Consider the following 24,864-nt stretch of genomic DNA (forward strand, 5'->3'; position numbering starts at 1 on the left):
AAATGGAAAAAGCTGTATTCATATATTAGGAATCAAAAAGGAAAAATTCCTACAATGTTGGGAGAAGGGGGGTGAACACTATTCCAACAGATACTGAGAAAGCAAATCTATTTAGTGGGGAATTCAGAGATTCAGTACAAGATTGTCAGGAGTTGGAAACCATAACAGAAGATAGAGGGAGAGACACATAGGGAAACAAGAAGCTTCTCATTCACAAATGAAGATATTTACATAGAAATCCAACTGCTTCATCAAGGAAAAGCAGCAGGAAGTGATCACATTACTGGGGAGGTATTAAAGACAATTGGATGGTACATAGTGCTTTATTTAAAATTTCTCTTTGACTATGTCATAAATAATAGTGTAATACCAAAGGAATGGAAGGAATCTATAATAATACCAATTTATAAAGGAAAGGGTGATAAAAAAGAAACCAGAGAACTACTGACCAATCAGCCTGACCAGTATAGTTTGTAAAATACTGGAGAGTTTAATAGGAAAGTACATCAGAAGGATATGTTATGTTAAAAATTGGTTCAGGAGGAGCCAGTATGGATTTAGAAAGAAATTTTCTTGTGAGACACAACTGGTGGGATTTCAGCAGGACATATCAGATCAGTTGGATTCAGGAGGCTGATAAAACCATGACCGAGCTCTATATGTGCAGTTGCTTAAGTGTGGCCAATATGCAGTATTCAGGAGATAGTGTTTTCGAATCCCACTATCGGCAGTCCTGAAGATGGTTTTCTGTGGTTTCCCATTTTTCCACCAGGAAAATGCTGGAACTGTACCTTAATTAAGGCCATTGCCACTTCCTTCACACTCCTAGCCCTTTCCTGTACCATCGTCGCCATAAGACCTATCTGTGTCGGTGCGACGTAAAACAAATAAAAAAATCATGTAAGCTCTATGGAGAAAGTGGTAGATGGTATAAATGATCACAAAGCTGTCGTAGTCAGTTAAAAACAAATGTGATAGAAAGGAAGGTTGTTAAAGTAGGATTATTGAGTAGTTCCATATGGTTGATTGATAGGGTAGGAGTAAGAGAGTTTAAAGAAAGTAATTATGATTGATGGGGGGTGGTAAATAAAAAAATAAATAGGCTGTAGGATAGGTTTAAAGCAATTGTTGCAGAGTGTGAAAACAGGTATGTACCTTTAATGATGTTAAGGAATAATAAATGTGTTGTGTTTGAGTCATCAGTCCATAGACTGGTTTGATGCAGCCTTCCATGCCACCCTATCCTGTGCTAACCTTTTCATTTCTACGTAACTATTGCATCCTACATCTGCTCTAATCTGTTTGTCATATTCATACCTTGGTCTACCCCTACCGTTCTTACCACCTACACTTCCTTCAAAAACCAACTGAACAAGTCCTGGGTGTCTTAAGATGTGTCCTATCATTCTATCTCTTCTTCTCGTCAAATTTAGCCAAATCGATCTCCTCTCACCAATTCGATTCAGTATCTCTTAATTCGTGATTCGATCTATCCATCTCACCTTCAGCATTCTTCCGTAACACCAAATTTCAAAAGCTTCTATTCTCTTTCTTTCTGAGCTAGTTATCGTCCATGTTTCACTTCCATACAATGCCACGCTCCACACGAAAGTCTTCAAAAACATCTTTCTAATTCCGATATCAATGTTTGAAGTGAGCAAATTTCTTTTCTTAAGAAAGCTCTTCCTTGCTTGTGCTAGTCTGCATTTTATGTCCTCCTTATTTCTGACATCGTTAGTTACTTTACTACCCAAGTAACAATATTCATCTACTTCCTTTAAGACTTTGTTTCCTAATCTAATATTTCCTACATCACCTGCCTTCGTTCGACTGCACTCCATTACTTTTGTTTTGGACTTATTTATTTTCATCTTGTACTCCTTACCCAAGACTTCATCCATACCATTCAGCAACTTTTCGAGATCTTCTGCAGTCTCAGATAAAATAACAATATCATCGGCAAATCTCAAGGTTTTGATTTCCTCTCCTTGGACTGTGATTCCCTTTCCAAATTTCTCTTTGATTTCCTTTACTGCCTGTTCTATGTAAACAATGAAAAGGAGAGGGGACAAACTGCAGCCTTGCCTCACTCCTTTCTGGATTGCTGCTTCTTTTTCAAAGCCCTCGATTCTTATCACTGCAGACTGATTTTTATACAGGTTGTATATAATTCTTCGTTCTCGGTATTTGATCCCTATCTTCCTCAGAATCATAAAATAGCTTGTTCCAATCAACATTATCGAATGCCTTTTCTAGATCTACAAATGCCATGTACGTGGGCTTGTCCTTCTTGATTTGATTCTCTAAGATCAGACGTAAAGTCAGGATTGCTTCACGTGTTCCTACATTTCTCCTGAAGCCAAATTGATCTTCTCCCAACTCAGCTTCAACTTGTTTTTCCATTCTTCTTAAATAATACGTGTTAAAATTTTGCAGGCATGAGATACTAAACTAATGGTGCGGTAGTTTTCACACCTGTTCGCACCGGCTTTCTTGGGAATAGGTATAACAACATTCTGCCGAAAATCGGATGGGACTTCTCCTGTCTCATACATCCTGCACACTAAATGAAATAACCTTACCATGCTGGTTTCTCCTAAGGCAGTCAGTAGTTCAGAGGGAATATCATCAATTCCAGGTGCCTTGTTCCTATTTAGGTCACTCACAGCTCTGTTAAACTCTGACCTCAAAACTGGGTCTTCCATTTCATCAGCATCAACAGCCCCTTTATGTTCCAGAACCAAATTATCTACATCGTTACCTTGATACAACTGTTGGATATGCTCCTGCCATCTTTCTACTTTGTCTTCTTTCCCTAGAAGTGGCTTTCCATCTGAGCTCTTAATATTCATACACCTAGATTTCCTTTCTCCAAAGGTTTCCTTGATTTTCCTGTATGCAGCATCTACCTTTCCCAAGACCATACAGTCTTCGACATCCTTGCACTTCTCCTTCAGCCATTCTTCCTTAGCTACCTTGCATTTTCTATCCACTTGATTTTTTAATCGCCTGTATTCTTTTCTGCCCTCTTCATTTCTAGCATTCTTGTATTTTCGTCGTTCATCAATCAGGTCTAGTATCTCCTGAGTTATCCACTGATTCTTAGTTGATCTTTTCTTCCTTCCTAACATTTCTTCAGCCACCCTACTGACTTCATTTTTCATGACTCTCTCTATTGTGTTTCCTTCAGCGTTTTCATTTAGTCCTTGTGCAACATGTAACTTGAAACAATCCCTCACACTCTTTTCTTTCAACTTGTCTAGATCCCATCTTTTTGCATTCTTTCCTTTCTTCAATTTCTTCAACTTCAGATGGCATTTCATGACCAACAAGTTGTGGTCAGAGTCCACATCTGCTCCTGGGAAAGTTTTGCAATCCAACACCTGGTTTCTGAATCTCTGCCTACTCATAATGAAGTCTATTTGATACCTTCCAGTGTCTCCAGGTCTCGTCCACGTATACAGCCGTCGTTTGTGGTGTTTGAACCAAGTATTGGCAAGGACTAAATTATGATCAGTGCAGAATTCAACCAGCCGACTTCCTCTTTCGTTCCTTTGTCCCGATCCAAATTCTCCTACTGTACTACCTTCTCTTCCTTGGCCTACCACTGCATTCCAGTCTCCCATCACAATTAGATTCTCGTCACCTTTTACATATTGTATTAAATCTTCTATCTCCTCATATATTCTTTCGATTTCTTCATCATCCGCTGAACTAGTAGGCATATAGACCTGCACTATTGTGGTGGGCATTGGTTTGGTGTCTATCTTGACAACAATAATTCTTTCACTATGCTGGTCGTAGTAGCTTATCCGCTGCCCTATTTTCTTATTCATTATTAAACCAACTCCTGCATTTCCCCTGTTTGATTTCGTGTTGATAATTCGGTAGTCGCCTGACCAAAAATCCTGTTCTTCCTGCCAACGTACTTCACTTATACCAACTACATCTAACTTTAGTCTATCCATCTCCCTTTTCAGATTCTCTAACCTACCACAACGATTCAAACTTCTAACATTCCACTCTCCGACTCGCAGAATGTCAGTATCCTTCTTCCTGATGATCGCCCCCTCTCGTGTAGTCCCCACCCGGAGATCCGAATGGGGGACTAGTTTACCTCCAGAATATTTTACCCGGGAGGAAGCCATCATCAGTACATCATTCATACAGAGAGAGCTGCATGTCCTCGGGAGGTAGTTACGGCTGTAGTTTCCCGTTGCTTTCAGCCGTGTAGCAGTATCAACACAGCTAAGCCATGTTGAGTATTATTACAAGGCCGTATCAGTCAATCATCTAGACTGCCACCCTTGCAACTACCGAAAGGCTGCTAACCCCCTTTCGATGAACCATTCGTTAGTCTGGTCTCTCAACAGATACCCATCCGATAAGGTTGCACCTGTGGCTCGGCTATCTGCATCATTGGGACACGCAAGCCTCCCCACCGCGGCAAATGTCACATGGTTCGCAGAGGAGGAAGGAATAATAAATACCCATTATATTTTAACAAAGAAATAGAGTATTCAAGGTGTGAAAGAAATAGAATTAGGAATGGTGGTGAAGATAAAGAGAAATTGAAGGAACTTACTAGGAAATTGAATTAGGCAAAAAAACAAAATCTGATAAGGTTAACATGATAGCAAGCATAATCTGCAGTCATATGAATTTTTGTGAATAATGAAAGGGTATACATAGGTACTTTAAGGCAAAAACAGGTTCCAGGAATCATTAATCACCGAGAAGTGTGTGTTGTGTATGCAGATTTAAAGTTATTCAGCAATATGTAAAGGTATACAGTATACATATGAGTAGCAGACGGAGAGCTGCAACTTACCTTCTTCTTTTCCTTCTTTATTTCACACCAACAAAGATACATCTTATGGCGATAGTGGGCTAGGAATGGGAAGAAAGTGGGCAAGACCTTATTTAAGGTACAGCCCCAGCATTTGCCTGGTATGAAAATGAGAAACTGTGGAAAACCTTCTTCAGGGCTGCCAACAGTGGGGTTCGAACCAACTATCTCCCGAATGCAAGCTCACAGCTGCGCGCCCCTAACCGTATGGCCAACTCGCTCAGTCAGCAACTTACTGTTCAAGAAAATGTGGATGCAGTACACACAAAAGAAGTGTCCAAAATTTTCAACTGGAGCCTTCTTCTGTAGTGGATAAAGTAAGAATGGTAGTGCATACCTGCCAACTTTCCCGATTTAGGCGGGAGACTCCCGATTTTCAACATTGTTTCCCGCCTCCCGATTATTCTACTTTTTCTCCCGATGTTTGGTGAACTTCAAAAATTTGTTTTCAAGTCCCGCCATTTCAGCTTTGAACGCAAGTGGCCGGAAGTCCTTTGCTGATTGGCCGCTTTCAAATGAAATATCGACGTTCATTAACGAGAAACATGTGCGATGTTTATTGAAACCTGTATATCGGTCTTGATCGGGACGCGTATGTCGATTGTCAATCTCTCGTTCTCGCGTGCTATATGTTCGTTCAAATCAGTCTAGTCGATTCTAGAGACTAGTCGCCAGATTTGGAGTCTTTTTTAGTAATTTCGTGACAGAATGTCAAAGATAGCGACTAGTGACTTTTCTAGAGATTTTAGGAGCCATTTGGAGACATTTCTGGCTAATTTAATTTTATTACTTGATAAAAATAGCATTGCGCTTCGCATAATCGCGCGGCCGCGTGATGCAGTATATTAATCTACGAATTAATGGCATCTAAGTGCATGACTGATTCACAAGTGTGGAGCATGAGTTCATACTATTTTCGGAAGACTTATCAGAGACCACTCATCTCCCTCACATACTTTCTGTGAGGGAATAGAGAGTGTAATTTTTAGCCTTCTAGCCTTGTATAGCAACAGTCGGGTTTTGAGACAATAAGTGTTATAACCCCTGTATTGCGCAAAACATGGAGAGTAAGCCAGTTTTACGAATTGTATCTCCTGATTCCTCCCGATTTTTCCTGATTTTCATATCTAAATCTCCTGATTTATGGTTTTGTAAAGTTGGCAGGTATGGTAGTGATTGTTGTTGACAAGTATACGCTGTTGTAAGGTATAGGGATTGGGATCATGCTAGCTTTCATACCAGAGTATGTAAAGATAGTTGGATGCAAGGGTAATGTCCAGGCAGATGAGGTGACTAAAACTAGTGAATTACTGAAATTCACCTGTGATTACGAAGATATTTCCGGAAAGATACAAAAGTTGAAAGCTAGAAAAGCAGTTAGAATTCTTAGGATTTCTGGGGTTATACTAAAGGTAGCCAGATAGGATATGCAGTGCATGCTGCTGACTTTGATCTCTCTAGGGCATAGCAAGCCTGATAACATTAACTGATTGATAACAATGACCAACAGGACCAAGTAGTACTTTCAAAATTTGACATGATAATGGGCTTTTGCCGTATCAGAAAACAAGGTGAAATTCTTTTCACAGAGAACGTTGCTACCTGTCTTCAGAAGAAAGTCTTGTCTGTTCACGAGCAATACTTCTCTAATAATGAAGTCTTGAATTTAAGAATGCTTTACCGTTGTTTTATAGTAAGTGGTACCTCTGTTTGTCACTAGGTGGCTCTATGTGTGCTAGCCTTCCAAGCTCCAGTTAAGATATCTCTTGTTCCATCGTATATGCGTGCAAAGCGAATAGCAAGGCCATCAGACGAATCAGAGACGAATGCCATAGTAGAAATAATAAATAAAAATAAAATGAAAAGGTAATAATGTGCAACGAAAGATCAACAGGATAAAAGAAGATAATAGAGCTGAAGATGGAAAGAAAACTGTGTAGCGGGGGGGGATTAAACGAGAAAAATGTGAGTTAGTTAGGCGGAGCGTGGGAAGAAAGAAAGAAGGATGTACTACGAGGTTGAAGACACGGGAGTTAAAATATGTAGGAATAATACAGTAACAGGTTAGAGATCGGGCCAACTAGGAAGACATCCGGTGAGGGGAAGTGTGCGAGTGAGAAAGCTGAGCCGTGGGAGCGAGAATTCTGACTTCCTCTTCTCACTCAGTGTTATGGCGACGTACAGTGGACCCGAAATATTTGTTATACCTGACATGTAACATTCCGCAGATATTTAGTTAGTGGAATTCTCTTCCAGCTGTAAATTACAGACATACCTAGCCGAAATGAATTTATTTACAAGTGTTACAGATGATAGATAGATTTAAGGAGTTAGAACATAATTTAATTTCTTATTATAGTAGCTGTGAAAATCGTTTTCGTGTATCAATTTGCATAGTCATTATTTTAAATTATAATTAAATGTAAAATTAACTTTACGGCGATGTAGATGCACAGTGTAGAATATGGTTGCTATAACAGCAGGCTTCATAACCTGAGCCACATCATGTAAAATAAGTCGATAATAATAATAATAATAATAATAATAATAATAATAATAATAATATGACGAAGATAATATACATGAAGAACGAAACACACTACAAGAAAATAGAGAAACTCTCAGATACTATGCGAGAAAGGAGGATAATTTTTTACAGTCATCATCTCCTCAGAATGAACTCTAATATATTACCCGAACAAATCTTTGATTTCTTCCGTAACCGCAAAACAAAACCGAACTGGTACAAAGAAACTGAAAAAGACCTGGTAGAATTAAAAATTACAGAAAATTCACTATTCGGTCGAACAGCAAAAGTAATAACTAAAGAAGAAAATACAAGGTTCCAAGAAATCTACATTAACCACCAACGCCAGTGGCTTTACGTCGCACCGACACAGTTGGGTCTTATGGCTAGGAGTTGGAAGGAAGTGGCCATTAAGGTACAGCCCCAGCATTTGCCTGGTGTGAAAATGGGAAACCACGAAAAACCATCTTCAGGGCTGCCGACAGTGGGATTCGAACCCACTATCTCCCGGATGCAAGCTCATAGCAGCGCGCGCCTAATCGCACAGCCAATTCGCTCGGTAAATCTACATTAAAAGCCAAATCTATTATTTCGGAAGATGAGGGGAAACGAAGATCAGAAATAATGAAGAAATACTGGGCACTAAGAAAAGAACAACACCCAGAGAAAGGAATAATAACTTTTGCTATAAGGCGAAAAAGCAGGGTTAGACTATATGATTGTCCCTAGCTCCTTAATGCCCTCTTGTAAAATAAGAAATGTGACTTAACGATATGACATATATAACGATATAATGGTTCTCAGGTACAGAAACAAAATATAATTCATAAAAAGAAACACCGTAAAGGGTATACATATGCTGAGTAAAAGGCAACAATGTACGTATAAAAAGATAACTTAAATGACACTTGAAATAAAATAATGACACTATATGTACGAAATGGGCACATGCTTGTTTTAAATGTCCTGTAGAGCTCTTCAATTCCACCGAGTCCACCGTCATCACTTCTGTCGTCCTCACCGGATGACGTGTCGTCAGCTCCCAGCTATATCACAAAGGACTCCATAATATCTTCAAGAGGTTCCTCATCCCTCATGAAATCTTTCTCGCCGAGCTGAGTGGCTCAGATGGTTAAGGCACTGGCCTTCTGACCCTAACGTGGATGGTTCGATCCTGGCTCAGTCCAGTGGTATTTGAAGGTGCTCAAATACGTCAGCCTTGTGTCGGTAGATTTACTGGCACGTGAAAGAACTCCTGCGGGACTAAATTCCGGCACCTCGGTGTCTCCGAAGACCGAAAAAGTAGTTAGTGGGGCTTAAAGCAAATAACATTATTATTATTATTATTATTATTATTATTATTATTATTATTATTATTATTATTATTATTATTATTATTTCTTCACCTTCTTTGTGTTCACATTTATGCTTCCAGTCTTCGGCGGATATTGATGCGAATTTCTGTCTAGCAAGTTTCTCTACGTTGTCAATAGTGAAAGTGGCATTGTGAGAAGCTACCCAGTTCTTCACTTCTGCCCACATTATTTCAATACTGTTTAATTCAGGGTAATATGGGAATAGTCAAAGGACCAAGTGTCCGTACTGTCCCATGAGATCATCTAGGGCATAGGTTTTGTGTGCCGGCTTGTGCAGTTTGATAAGCTCATAAAGCTCGTGTTTGTACATCATATCATGGTGTGGAATGTTCCTATTCACTAGCCAGGAGATCATTGTCTCTTTGCGTGAACTGGAGGTTGGAGCACGATCTACTTCCTTGTGATATGATGCATTGTCAATCACGAGAACACTGCGAGGTGGAAGATTAGGAATAAGCATATCTCTCACAGACTTTAAAAAAATGTCACTATTCATGTCATCGTGGTAGTCGCCGATCTTGCTGCCAGACTTCCAGATTAGCAGACAGTTCTCAATGAAGCCCATTTCCCCGCCAGCATGTACAACCATAAGTCTTCTTTCTTTTGACATGGGCTCTGATATTGAATCATCAGACCATACATGGGACGTATGCATATAGGTTTCGTCCGTGTACACTATAGGCCCATCTTCCACCTGATACTGGGCAATTTTCTTTCAAATAAACAAATCTTTTGTATTTTATGTCATGCTTTTCCATTAGGATGCGCTTGTTAGTGTTAGTTTTCTTCCAACGATATCGTAATGATCGAAAGATTTGCTTGACACTAGTATTGGATCCTTTGAACTTTAAAGTCATTCTCTAACTTTGCACGAATTTTTGAAACTGTAGGTAAATAAAAATTGTTAACAATACGACGTACGGCACCTTCGTCAAAGTCGTCCAGTAACATTCTTTGTGCGCATTTTTTTTGTTTGGTGTTTCAAACAAACTGTCTGTAGGTTTTCTTAATTCTATCGCTTTTCGCTCCAAAAGCTTATTATCATGTTTACAATTACGGGCCGTGAAACGATAAACAGGTACCATAACAAGAAATATTCACTTATCATAAGTTATAAAAATTCACAATACAGTAGGGTCAACTGTATATCAATTGGCACTGGTTGTAGTTCCTATTTATGCCTATGAAGTAGGGTTCTGTTATAATATGCTGCTTCAACAACAACAACAAAATAATAATAATAATAATAATAATATAATAATAATAATAATAATAATAATAATAATAATAATAATAATAATAATAATAATAATAATAATAATAATAATAAAGGGATACATAAAATTCTACAAGGTAAAATTTCACTCCACTGCCACCTACTAAATTAAGCTTAGTTTAAAGCCCAACATAAACTAATGCACATGCCACATTTGAAGTCGGCCTAAAAATAGGAGGTAACATCTGAAGAAAAGAAAACATCCTGCAGCATTCAGTAATGTTGTTCCCAAAGTACAGAAACAAGACATGCCAATATGAAAGTAATATAAGAATGAATTTCTATAAAAATCAACCTGACTCATAGACAGAATGATTAGAGGGAATATGCCCAAAAGTAGAACACTAATACAAATCAGTGAAACTAGCATACCACACCAGCATCCTCTGACATAAGCAACTTGAGTCTATATAAATATTCCAGTCACAGGAAGCATAGAAATCCTCATATAGGCCTACACACTGTAACATGTTTATATAACAAATTCAATAATTATATTATAAAGCAGCCTACCTTACATTACTGGTTTTTGAATAGAACAGTCTTTGTGTGAAAGCTTCGTACCCTCACACTGTGAAGTTTTTCTGTTTCAAGCTGTGCTTTATGGTGGAACCTCACTTTAAAATATTCCATCAAAACTGCCCGCTTCAGCTGATGAATGAATGTATGCTCCTGAAGTTCATCAAACACTTCTTTCTTAGCATGGTTCAGTACTGCCATTACAAGTACATTTAAAGGGTCCTGCATTCTTGTCATTTTGTGCTGGAATTGTCGCATCATCTTTTCACCTTCCCTGCAAAGATAAATCACATCTAATGATGTTTTTTTCTCTTCAGGAGTGCTGAATGTGAAACTACTGTTTGGAGAACCGCCTTACAAACATCACATTTAACTGCTTGTTGTAATCTTTTCACAACATAACTTGCTATATATTCCACTACATCCTCAACATACAGTGTCAAGTTGGCCGGGTGTGGAATGTAGTCATGATCATGACTAACAAAAAGTACATTAGTACTGTTGGCAGGCAGTTACTTGAGTGCGGTCTCTACAATTCATAATTACAGTAGGGTCAACTGCAGAGCAATTGGCACTGGTTGTAGTACCTATCTGTATATGGAGCAAAAGTCTTTTAAACGCTGCTTCAAACTGCTTAGCTGTGGGGTGGTTGTTATGACCACTATGACTTCTAATGGCACTAAAAAATGCTTCCAGATGATCCTGACTTAAGTTTGTAGGTGAGCAGAAAATGCATCTTCAGCTGTGGCATGTTCAAAATTGAGTCATACACTCCTAAGACAGACTTTAGACACACAATCAAACCTATGAAACCAGTTTTTCTAGAGCACTTCACTAGACAAACACCACCATCCATCTCCTGCAGTGATTGTATATATTCAATAGCCTCCTGAGTGTAGGCCCTCGTACTGTGGATATTCTCTGCTTTGAATGGTTTCTGCCATCGCTTTGAACAAAGATTACGGCTGTTCAAGATATCAAATATATTGTTCATGAGCCTAACAAATTTTACAGTCTCCTCACACCCTTGAAACTGAGGAAGATTTAAGTCTCTGTCACAATATGTCATTGCACTTGCAACACTTTCACTGAATGTTTGTGTGGCAAGCTTTACTTTCACGGGTTCCTTCTCCCAGTGAATGTGCCTTTTTGTAAGTTTTGTTCCTAGATGAAGGCCCTCGATACTCTGAAGTTTCTCTAACTCTTCTAAGTACCTCCAATCTATGACATTATCACCCCTGGCAAAAGTTCCTCTTAGCTCCTAAAGTATTCCTCACTAATTTGTATAGCATGGCAAGCTTCTAGAAGAATAAACACTTTAGAATCATTTGAGGGATTTTTAAACCAGTTCACCATATTATTTTCATCAAAAGAAGCTCCCAGACAACGGGCCATGGATAAATTAGAAGCAGCCCCATCAAAAGTAAGTGACACTACAGTTACATTTAGGTCATTTAAAAATTTAAGGCACTCAATCACTAGGTTTGCTCTCTCCAAGCCACTTAAACCGTTAATCAAAAAATAACCCACTGGAATTTTCCAGTGTCCATTTGGTGAGACCACCATAAACACTAAAGCCTCCTTGGCTTCTGGTAAATCCTGATCCTCGATTTCAGTACCACAATTCACATAATCAAGAAATTGTTTTCTATCAAATTCAATGTGCTTCCAGATGCACATTTCATCCATCATCAGTGCACACACTAGGGGCTTTCCATTGATAGCCATCTCCTTCCCTTCGAAATGAGAGCAGTTGTGGCCTCTGAACTGAATCCTGGCTTACCATCCAGCGACTGATACCACTTCTGCAGTGTACTTCGGTGGGGCAAACCATGAGGAAATACATCTGTCAAGTAGCTGTATGCACGACTTGAACAGAAATTCTATGCAAGTGCAAAGCAGCATAGTTCAGGAGGATAATCTGCTCTTGTATCACCATCCTTTGTTCGCATCAGAAGTTGGGCAGCAGAGGAGAAAGACATTTCTGGAACAATCGAAGTTAAAAGGTGCATTATGCTTTTTCACAAGTTAATTTATGGTATTACATTATTTTTGAAATATTTGTTTAACAGAGATTGTGATACAATAAAAACAAATTACAGACTTCTAAAGGCTCCAAATTGTCTGTCTGTCTGTCTGTCTGTCTGTCTGTCTGTCTGTCTGTCTGTCTGTCTGTCTGTCTGTCTGTCTGTCTGTCTGTCTGTCTGTCTGTCTGTCTGTCTGTCTGTCTGTCTGTCTGTCTGTCTGTCTGTCTGTCTGTTAGGTCATCAACCCAGAGACTGGTTGGATCCTCAAATAGCACCACCAAAGGCTAGCGGATATAGGGAAACCGAAAAAAATTATTTAAGCTGTTGTTTTCTTACCTCAAGCATGCAAGCAGCATCTTCAGTTATCATCATTTTCTCCTTCAGATGGTTTACTAAGGCTTTCCATTCTGCAACTGATTAATAGCTCGCCGATACTTCTGCCTTTCCAGTTTTAGCTTCTTATGGGATTTATGAATAACTTCCCTGGCAACCTGCATGAAGGTCTGGGCTTTCCTTGGTGACTTTACCATTTCCTCAGTGTAATCACCAACATAAGATTTTCTGAACACCTTTGTTTTAGGAAGAGACTCATTCTCCTCACCGGTCTCGAAAGCCAAGAGGCTTTGTCGTGCTGACCACGTGACACCTCATAATCTGCAGGCTTTCGGGCTGAGCAGCGATCGCTTGGTAGGCCAAGGCCCTTCAAGGGCTGTAGTGCCATGGGGTTTGGTTTGCTTTGGACTCATTCTCCTCTTCCTGAGGAACACTGAAGAATTATGAAAATTATAAGGGTCAACAACAAAAATGTCTTACCTATGTGTAATATAGTAACCTAATATGCTGCAACAGATGTTGCAGTTGAACAATATGTTAAATGTCTTGAACACAAATATTTCACAGTATTCCAGAGATAGTAGGTTCGAACACCACAGTCGGCAGCCCTGAAAATGGTTTTCCGTGGTTTCCCATTTTCACACCAGGCAAATGCTGGGGCTGTACCTTAATTAAGGCCACGGCCGTTTCCTTCCCACTCCTGGCCCTTTGCTGTCCCGTCGTCGCCGTAAGACCTATCTGTGTCAGTGCGACGTAAAGCAACTAGCAGAAAAAAAAAATATTTCACATAAGGATGACAGGCCACATTCCTGCATAAATCTATGGAAAATAATAAATCAAAAATAAGAAAATCTGCTCACACACAACTTGTTGATGCAATAGGATCCACTTGAAGTTTCCTCTTCACAGGAGGTTTTCTCCTCTTTTCAGCTGGTCTGGAAAATTAAAAATTGTTGATGCTGCATTTGGCTTCAGTTTAACTCCCACACCAAATGCTTCATTATCAAAACATTCCAGTGAAAAATGCTTAGAGCATAATCTTGAATGCTTTCCAGGCAAGAAATTCTCTCTTCTTAATGCAACTACCCATTGCTTTTTTCTTGTCTCATCAGCAGGAAAATTGAAATCAATAAAAGCACAGTATTCAGAATTGCTGTAACCGGGAAACTGGAACTGTAACCAACAAAATAAATTACATGTAATTGTACGTATTCTACAGACACCTGACAACTGTACGAAACCCCTTACATCATCATAATATTTAGGTAAATATTTACTTACCCGTGAAAGGAAATGCCAGATCCTTTTTTGAAGGTCTCCTTGCATCTATACGCTATGCAATAGTCCACCATCGCTTCATTAACAGTAGGTAAAAATCACTTTTAAGTACACTGATCACTATTCTTGCCTATAACACAATGTTCAAAACTCTCGCACTACCCTCCAGTCAGCTGATTGAGATCTTTGCTTCAAGAATGTGACGTCATCAGCCATCTATTGGATATATGATCAAAGTTTCTTTGTCATCATTCATATTTATGCAGCACAAGGCAGTAAACCATTCATTTGATGTCTTACATCCTTTAGCACTTCCATTCTTGAACAAATAAGTATGCTCAGGCAAGGCATGATAATATAGTTCAGTCTTATCTGCATGAAACTCACAATCCGGGGAGTATTCAGCAGTAAGTTTTGGCCACTCCTCTTCTATCCATCCTTCAGCATCAGAGAAATCAGCATTCTTCTGTTCACCATGCATTCGATTGTATACAATGTTCTCTCACTTCTTCAAATGAAAATCCATCCTTCTGTTGCTACTAAGTCATCTTTTCCCATTTTCTTAGCAAGTTGTTCTGGTTTTTGTCTCATCTGAGGTCCTTCAACACAAACATAGGTGAACCAAAGTTTTCAATGTGACTCAACCTCATTGTCTTTTACTCCACAAAACCTCTTACAGTTCAAGTTTTGGCTTCCTTTTATAGCCCTCACAATATTGTATAGATTTTTTTTAACAGTTTGCAGAGAAGAGGTTGACTCATTGTAATGTTTCTGATTGAAAGTTTTTCATTTTTAAATCTTTACATTTATTTCTCCACATTAGCCATAATTTCACTGCAATAATATAAACTTCATAACATTAAAATGGCCAGCCCTGCAGTGTAGGGTAGCTTGCCTGCCTCTTACCCAGATCCCCAGATTCGATTCCCAGCCAGGTCAGGGATTTTTATCTAGCTCCGAGAGCTGGTTCGAGGTCCACTCAGCCTACGTATTTACAACTGATGAGCCATCTGACAGTGATATGGCAGCCCCGGTCTAGAAAACGAAGAATAATGGCCAAGAGGATTTGTCATGCTGACTTTTATTGCTTGAAAGTGAAATTTGAGTGGGTGAATAGCTGACGGTGCCCACTTCTACTTCGTCCTTCAGAACTTGTGAACACTATGCCAGAGGGACAAGGAGATGCAGGCAGAGTAACTCATTTTGTAAATGCAGTATAGTTATCTCGGATATTCTCAGACAAAAGTTTTAATATCTGAATGATAACATTATCTCTGATCACAATAAATGGTGTGCACTGGAGTACCGTATCTGAAGTACTTATTTGGCTACTGTTTGCATGAAGGAGCTAAAAGAGTAAATAGAAAGTAGCTATAGTAGCCCCAATGTACAAAGGAAATGGTGAAAAGCAAAAAGCAGATAATTTCAGGCTGGTCAACTTGATGTCTGTTGCATGTAAGCTGTGGGGAAAGCCTTCTTTCTGCTTATATTTGACATGTTTGCAAATTTACTAATTGGTTTGATAGAAGACAGTTCTGGTTTAGAAAAGATTATTCTAGAGACGATTTTAGCAAGATACAGCAGATATTTTAGATTTAGGAGGTCAAATGGACTTCATCACTATTGACCTTTCCAACGATTTTGATAGGTTATATCATGGGAGACTGCTGATGAAAATGAGGGCTATTGGACTAAACAAAAGAGTGACAATCAGGGCTACATTTCTAGAATGAACTCAGAGAGTAAGAGTAGGCGAAGCATTATCTGATCCTGTAATGATTAAGAGGTGTTTCCACAAGGTGGTAGTATTGGAGCGTTGTTTCATATATATGTATAAAATGATACAACTTAAGAACTGGATTTGCAGATAAGACCTTTTGCGGATGATTTAGTAGAGCAGTAAATAAGTTACAGGATTGTGAGTGACTGATAAAAGACATTGACAGTGGACAGCAGACAATGGTATGGTGTTAAATGGGGTGAAAAGTCTAAGTTTCACCAAAAGGAAAAGTCCTCTCAGTTTTAATTATTGTGCTGGTGGCTTGAAAGTACCTCTTTGGAATCTCTGTACAGTAAGTACTTAGGTGTTAATATAATAGAATGCAAGATCTTCATTTGAGTAATCACAGTAACAGGTTTGTAAATAAAGGTGATCTCTTCATATAGTTATGAGGGTATTTAGGGGTTGTAGTAAAGATAGAGGGTGTATAAGCCACTGGTAAGACCCTAGTCAGAGAATGGTTCTGGTGTATGAGACCATCACCAGGATTACTTTACTTGATAAGTGAAAAAGTTCCAAAGAAAAGCGGCACAATTTGTCCAGGATGATCTTTGACAAAAAAAAAAAAAAGTGGTGTTACGAAAATATTGCAAACTTTGGAGTGGAAAGACTTGGGAGTAAGGAGACTGGCTTGAATAAGCTTGAATGGAGTGTTTAAAAGTAGTAAAGATGTCAATATGAATAGAGTTGCTATTCAGGAGGACAGAATGGGGCAAGTATTCATTTATAAGATGAATTGGGTACTGGAATAATTTACCCATAGTGGTGTTCAGTAAATTTCCAATTTCTTTGAAATCATTGAAGAAAAGACTAGGTAAACAATTCATTGGAAACCTACCACCTGGGCAACAACCCTAAATGCAGATCTGGGGCGATTGATTTGTCGACGGTACGGGAAATGGTTGGTTTGAATCCCACTGTCAGCAGCCCTGAAAATGGCTTTCCGTGTTTGCCTTTTTTACACTGGGTAAACAGTGGGGCTGTACGGTAATTAAGGCCACAGTCGGTACTTTCCCAGTCACAGCCCTTGCCCGTCCTTGTGTTGCTGAAAACATTCAACGTGTTAGTGTGTTGCAGCTCTGTGGAGAAGATATGCATTGCTATTAATTCTTCAGTAGTTACCTTTGTGAATCAGTGGTAAAGTGTCTGCCTCCAGATCCCACAATTACAATTACCTGCAGAGGTATTCAGATTTTTTGAAGGGTGGAAGGAAGTTCGGTCCACATTCCATGTCGTAGGATCTAAAATATCTCTGGTGACACATTTGGTGTTTACCGTATAAATTGACTCGGCCATAGATCACCCTAGAGATATCTGGTTTACTGTGCAATCTGGTAAAATGTAATGTCACAGTTAACGTGCAGGTAGCCTGAATGGCGTCAAATTTAAGTGCTTGCATATGGTAGCTGAGGCCATACAATTATTATTTCCTGAATACGTGATATGGCTTGAAATATTTGGGGCACATAGCTGTGAGCTTGTATTCAAAAGATGGTGGGATCGAATCCCACTCAGCAGCCCTGAAGATTGTTTCCCAGTTTCACACCAAGCAAATTCTGAGGCTGTACCTTAATCAGAGCCATGGCTGCTACCTTTCCAATCCAAGCCTTTTCCCATCCTGGTATCGCCAAAAACCTTTGATGTGTTAGTGCAATGTTAAACCACTAAAAAAACAAAAAAACAAAAAAAACAATGTTTTGCTGTCTTAGCTGCTTTGATAGCTGTTGGTGTGACCTTCATGGGAAAGTATCTTCTTGTGCTGGTGATTCTTTCCTTATGTGCCTAAGAGATAAAGTTTCCTCTTCGAAATTGGCTTCAACATTATCAGAATCTAATAACTCAATAACTTAGTTATTTCTTTTTCACTTTTTAGCCTACTACTACTCAAAACCCTGATTAAATCACCCAGGATCCACTAATATTTGAAATTATATTTATGATCTAAGATTCCTTAAATTTTAGTCTGTAAATGTTGCCATAAGCCTGACGAATCAAGGAAATGATTTAGTAATCTGAAACATATGATAAAATTCATTCCAAGCCACTTTTAGACCACATGTGTAGCTGACGTACCACAATGTTTCTAGTGTTTCAGGCCAGGTATCACACATCAGTATGCTTATGCATGCAAATGGATTAAGGATTTATGAATTTATTCATGGTCATAATTTTAAGCAATATATGTGAAGTAAATATAAAGTATCTAACATGGGTGATAACTGCTCAGTGTGGGTGGGGAAAATTGATTTGATAATTGATTGATACATAGACTATTACACTTTTTGAAAATATTTATTTATTTACATATGTGCGGCAATTTGTTGATTAAGAGAAAATACCTCCCTCTTCTTCTGGTGCTGTCTCCTCACAGAAAATAGGCGAGCATCGTGTAGTAAGTTTTCCTGTTTGGAGTTTCCCTATAATTTTCTCGTGCCATGGTTTTGAACCACTGTCAGGGGTTCTGCATCCAGGATAATCTTATGCTCAGCTGTATCAGGCTGTAATTATCATTTTGGAAGATGCGACTTAATGGGCTGCTTTTATCCGTTTTGTGAGGACTAAGACTTTACATGATATCCCAGCTCGACGGAGTACCTCCTTGTTGGCGACTTGGACTACCCATCAAACCTTGAACATTCTGCAATACATCCATATTTCAAAGGTCTGCAGTAGGTTCATTGACAAAGCCTTGAGTGTCAATCCGCCGACACCATAATGCAGCACTGGTAGCTCACAACCCTTCATGACACAACAACAAGTTTTGAATCAGAGGTCCCAATTACATGCAAGATATCTTGATATCTTCAATAACGTAGTCTCCAATTTTGACATCAGCTGGTTGGTTCCAGTACAGCTTCTTGATGAAGCTCACATCTTTACTGTCAAGCCCAATGTGTTTCAGCTGATGTAGAGGATATCATACCTTAACGTTATCAAGTGCGTTTTCATAAAGAATCAAGCTAACTCAGTTTGATACTGGTCAAGATGTTATTGAAATAATACTAAGTCACTAGTATCAAGTACGTTTCTAAACCCAAAGTGAGTTTTGCTAATAATGGGGTCTACTTTTTCCATAGTTGGGAGTGTAGAATTCCTAAAACACTTTGCATGTAACTCCTTACTTATCAACCTGTAATCAGTAAATCATTTAGAACTATATTTCTTTAACAGGTAGATTTCAGCTAGTCTGCAGGAATCCTTCCTGTGTTGTAGATATTTATTATGAGAAATATTTATGTGAATTGTATCATTTAGTTATTTATGTTAGTAAAATTATCACAGTTAATCATTTGGATTACATAACTGAATTTCTGTGTCAGGACTGATAGGAGATCAAAGATGATATCAGCACCCACAAATTTCAATCACATTAGTCACATGGGTCCAGGAGATGGTATCCAGATCCAAAGGCTGCTAGATCTTCCGACTACCTTGGAGACAGCAGATCAAACTCTGGCAAGCCCTCAGCAGCTGCAGGCCAGCCAACTGCAGGGCAGTCAGCAAAGGGTAAGAATATAAATTCTTGTTGTGAAACGTTCAGTTGTTGAGAATTGCATTGTTTTTATCCATCACCAAGCTCTCTTGTCAAAGTTTCTCTTTATTATATCATCACATCTTTGTTTTGTCATCAATTGAACAATATTTAATTTTGCAGTTTTAAACGACTATCACAAGCACTTCCTCCTCTTCCTCCTCCTCCTTACTTCATCATTATCTCCTACTTCACTTCGTACTATTTGCAGGTAATTTGATCAACACATTTCTTTAATTGGAAATAAATTTCAATAATATTATTAACAGTAATATACCTCTGCTTTGGTTTCAGTTAAAGGTAAATAAGGATATAATCATCTAAGATCAGGTCAAAACTGATTGCAATTTATCGCGTCTTGTTTAAGGTAGATTGAGAGATCAATACTTTTTGAGTGCAAATCAAATGTTATAATTAACTACAACCCTAATATGCTCATTCTAAGGCACTCTGGTTTCATTCATGGTATAATCCTAATGGTAAAATAACTAAGAAAAATGTGCTAATAATTGATCATGATATGATATTTGAGCAGTTTATAATAATAACCGGAAGGAGTAGGGCATTTTCTACATCAAAAATAAGGAAGATTACAGCAATTAGAAAGAATCATAAAGAAAAAGGAAGACGAGCTGAACTTTTAGGGTCAAACCCACATTCAAAAGGAAGTTTTTCCTTGAGCATTAATGGGTGGTTTTATTTTCTTGGATAGGGTTGAAGCCAAAATTATTACAATTGATGTTAAGATGATTGTGAAGAGTGAAACAATAAATATGATTCAGGTTATTTATTTTGAATTAATCAATCTTTTGTATTGGAAGTCAAACATACTTATGTACTAAATAAATAAATTATCTTCCTCATCAGTATATAGAAATATATAAAAATAATCATACTACATCAACAAAATGTCAATACCATGCGGCAGCTTCGAATCCAAAATGATGATTAGTTGAAAAGTGACATATTAAATGTCGCAGTAAACAAGTTAGGAGGAATGTAGTACCAGTAATTACATGTAAACCATGAACCCTGTTGCTATAAAGAAAGTTGACCCATATGCAGCATCACTGATGGTAAAAGGGGTCTCAATATATTCATAGGCTTGAAGGATAGTGAAGTAAATGCCTGGTAAGATTGTAAAAAATAATCTTTGGGTAGCTTGACTATAGTTTCCTTCTATTAAGCTGTGATGTGCTCAAGTGACGGTTACTCCTGAAGCAAGAAGAATAGTGGTGTTAAGAAGGGGGATTTGGAGGGGGTTAAAGGGTTAAATACCTAAAGGTGGTCAAAGTCTTCCTAATTCAATACTAGGTGAGAGATTTCTATGGAAAAAAACTCAGAAGAAGGTGATAAAGAAGAATATCTCAGAAATAATAAATAAAATTATACCTCATCGTAATCCCTTTCTTACTGGTAAGGTATGGAGGCCTTGATAAGTTCCTTCACGCGTAATATCACTTGATCATTGAAGGAGGTCAGATGGACTGTATCGCGATTGACATGTCTAAAGCATTTGATAGGGTGGATCATGGGAGACTACTGGCAAAAATGAGTGCAGTTGGACTAGACAAAAGAGTGACTGATTGGGTTGCTATATTTCTAGAAAATAGATCTCAGAGAGTTAGAGTAGGTGAAGCTTTGTCTGACCCTGTAATAGTTGAGAGGGGTGTTCCTCAGGGCAGTGTTATCGGACCTTTATGTTTTCTTATATATATAAATGATATGAGTAAAGGAGTGGAATCGGAGGTAAGGCTTTTTGCAGATGATGTTATTCTCTATAGACTGATAAATAAGTTACAAGATTGTGAGCAACTTCAACGTGACCTCGAAAATGTTGTGAGATGGACAGCAGGCAATGGTATGTTGATAAACGGGGCTAAAAGTCAGGTTGTGAGTTTCACAAATAGGAAAAGTCCTCTCAGTTTTAATTACTGCGTTGATGGGGTGAAAGTTCCTTTTGGGGATCATTGTAAGTATCTAGGTGTTAATATAAGGAAAGATCTTCACTGGGGTAATCACATAAATGGGATTGTAAATAAAGGGTACCGATCTCTGCACATGGTTATGAGGGTGTTTAGGGGTTGTAGTAAGGATGTAAAGGAGAGTGCATATAAGTCTCTGGTAAGACCCCAACTAGAGTATGGTTCCAGTGTATGGGACCCTCACCAGGATTACCTGATTCAAGAACTGGAAAAAATCCAAAGAAAAGCAGCTCGATTTGTTCTGGGTGATCTCCGACAAAAGAGTAGTGTTACAAAAATGTTGCAATGTTTGGGTTGGGAAAAATTGATAGAAAGAAGAAGAGCTGCTCGACTAAGTGGTATGTTCCGAGCTGTCAGCGGAGAGATGGCGTGGAATGACATTAGTAGACGAATAGGTTTGAATGGCATTTATAAAAGTAGGAAAGATCACAATATGAAGATAAAGTTGGAATTCAAGAGGACAAACTGGGGCAAATATTCATTTATAGGAAGGGGAGTTAGGGATTGGAATAATTTACCAAGGGAGATGTTCAATAAATTTCCAATTTCTTTGAAATCATTTCGGAAAAGGCTAGGAAAGCAACAGATAGGGAATCTGCCACCTGGGCGACTGCCCTAAATGCAGATCAGTATTGATTGATTGATTGATTGATTGATTGATTGATTGATTGATTGATTATAGTTAAAGTAATTAGAGTCAATCCTAAAAACAAAAGGGAATTATCATATTGGTGAAATCACTTAATTATTCCTATGGTAGTTGCTATAGCTCCAATGGCTCCGGTTAAAGGCCAAGGTCTTGGATTAACTAGATGATATGGATGATTTGAATGTGTTACCATAAGTTACTTCTCTAGAATAAAGGGTGGCTAAGATAGCAAAAACATGTGATTGGATAATTGCTACAGCTGATTCCAATGTTATTAAAAGTATTTGGCGATAAGTAGGATAGAGTGTGTTGAGAATACTACAGAGGGCCCGGTATTTCCTAGTAGGGTTAAGAGAAGGTGGCCTGCAATTATATTAGCAGCTAGACGAACAGCCAACGTCCCTGGACGAATAATATTTCTAATTGTTTCAATACAAACTATAAAAGGTATAAGGACTGGGGATGTTCCTTGTGGAACTATATGAGCAAATATATGAGTTGTATGGTTGATTCACTCGTAAAGTATGAAAGATAGTCATAAGGGTAGTGCTAATGCAAGTGTTAATACTAAATGTCTGGAGCTTGTGAAAATATAAGGAAGAAATCCTAAAAAATTATTGAACGGAATAAGTGAGAATAGTGAAATAAAGATGAAAGTTCTTCCATTATGACTAGTTGGTCCAATAAGGGTCTTGAATTCATTATGGAGGGCATGTGTGATTGAAAATCAAGTAATAGTGATACGCGATGGGATTAACCAGTAAAGGAGGGATAGTATTAGAAGTCCAAGGAATGTTCTTAACCAATTGAGTGATAAATTTATAATGCTAGATGTGGGATCAAAAATTGAGAAGAGATTATTTATCATTTTCAGATTATGGGGTTTGTAGTTAATGAAATTTTGTTGGTTGATGTGGGAATATTGTATGAAAAAATATAATAGTTTATAATGGCAAATAAGATAAGAGTGGTTGAGAAAAAAGAATTAATCAATTTATAGGTATTATCTGAGGAATAAAGATATATTAAGGTTTTAATTATTTTAGCAGGACATACTAATGTTATGAATTAACTAATTTCTAAATCAGAAGTATGTGAAAATTACTATAAAATGGTTTAAGAGACCAGTACTTACTTTCAGTCATCTGATGATGAGTTTATTATATTATTAATTCATTCAATGAATGAGTTAATATTAATTCTTTCGATTACAATAGGTATAAATCTATGGTTAGCCCCACAGATTTCTGAACATTGACCATAAATAAACCTGGTTAGTTTATAAAAAGAATTGTTTGATTTAATCGACCCCTAAGGCTGGAACAGTTCAAGAGTGTAGAACATCAGTAGCGGTAACTAGTATTCGAATAGGTGTATTTATAGGGAGGACAGTTTGGTTATCTACATCTAATAGTCAAAATCCATCTACAGGTATTTCATTATAAGGGAGTATATATGAGTCAAATTCGTATGGAGTGGTAAAGTCTGTGTATTCATAACTTCAGTACCATTGGTGTCCGACAGTTTTTACTGTGATGAGTGGATCTATAGATTCATCAAGGAGATAGAGAAGTCGAAGGGATGGTAGAGTGATGAAAATAAGTGTAATTGCAGGGAGAATTGTTCAAATTACTTCAATTGTTTGTCCTTCAAGCAAATAACGATGTGTGGATTTATTAAATGACAAGCTTCCTATAATATAGGCCACTAGAATAGTAATTATTAATAAAATAGTGTATGATCATGAAAAAAAATTAATTGTTCTATTAAAGGGGAGGCACTGTTTTGTAAATTTAAATTCAATCAGGTTGCCATGTTCTAATAAAAGGGTAAACTTTATATGTAGAGCTTAAATCTACCGCACTATTCTGCCATATTAGAAGTTAGTTAATATAGGTAATTCAGAGTATGAATGTTCAGCTGGTGGATAGGATTGATATATTTGTAATGATCTTACTATATTTATAGGGAACAATACAGTTCGGTTTGAAATCATACTTTCTCAGATAATGAAAATAAGGAAGATAATACCAATAAATGAAATAGTTGATCCTAGTCTTGAAACAATATTTCAAGACGTATAACTATCTGGGTAGTCGGAGTAGCGACGTGGTATACCTGCTAATCCTAAAAAGTGTTGAGGGAAGAATGTTAAATTTACCCCTACAAATATAGTTGTAAATTGAATTTTTAATCATTTAGGATTTAGTGTTAATCCCGTAAATAAAGGGTATCATTGAATAAATCCGGCTAGGATTGCAAATACTGCTCCCATGGATAGAACGTAATGGAAGTGGGCAACAACATAATATGCATCATGTAAAATAATGTCATTTGACGAGTTGGCTAATACAACTCCTGTTAATCCACCAATGGTGAAGAGGAAGACAAATCCTAATACTCTAAAGTAAGGCTGGACTATAAGTTAATTGAGTTCCATGTAGAGTAGCAAGTCAGCTAAAAATGTTAATTCCCGTAGGAACGGCAATAAGTATAGTGGCAGAAGTAAAATAGGCCCGTGTGTCTACGTCTATTCCTACAGTAAATATATGATGTGCCCATACAACAAATCCTAAAAGACCAATTGCTATTATTGCATAAATTATACCCAAGGTTCTGAAGGCTTCCTTTTTTCCTCTTTCCTGACTAATAACATGTGAGATTATACCAAATCCTGGAAGAATTAAAATGTATACTTCAGGGTGTCCAAAGAATCAAAAAAGGTGTTTATAG

General features: G+C 37.9%; 1 protein-coding gene across 8 annotated transcripts in view; it reads left to right on the forward strand.

Moving 5' to 3' along the window:
- gek (serine/threonine-protein kinase gek) overlaps window positions 1–24,864 on the forward strand; it is a 736,940-nt gene that overhangs the window by 653,807 nt on the left and 58,269 nt on the right. For 7 of the 8 annotated variants that reach the window (XM_067151353.2, XM_067151356.2, XM_067151355.2 and 4 more), the window contains one exon: window positions 19,286–19,472. In XM_067151353.2, the coding sequence (XP_067007454.2) occupies window positions 19,286–19,472 (187 nt within the window). The remainder of the gene's footprint in view (window positions 1–19,285; window positions 19,473–24,864) is intronic. The other variant, XM_067151354.2, reaches the window with a different exon arrangement.

The sequence above is a fragment of the Anabrus simplex genome, chromosome 7 (genome assembly GCF_040414725.1).
Source record: "Anabrus simplex isolate iqAnaSimp1 chromosome 7, ASM4041472v1, whole genome shotgun sequence".
Lineage (NCBI taxonomy): Eukaryota > Metazoa > Arthropoda > Insecta > Orthoptera > Tettigoniidae > Anabrus > Anabrus simplex.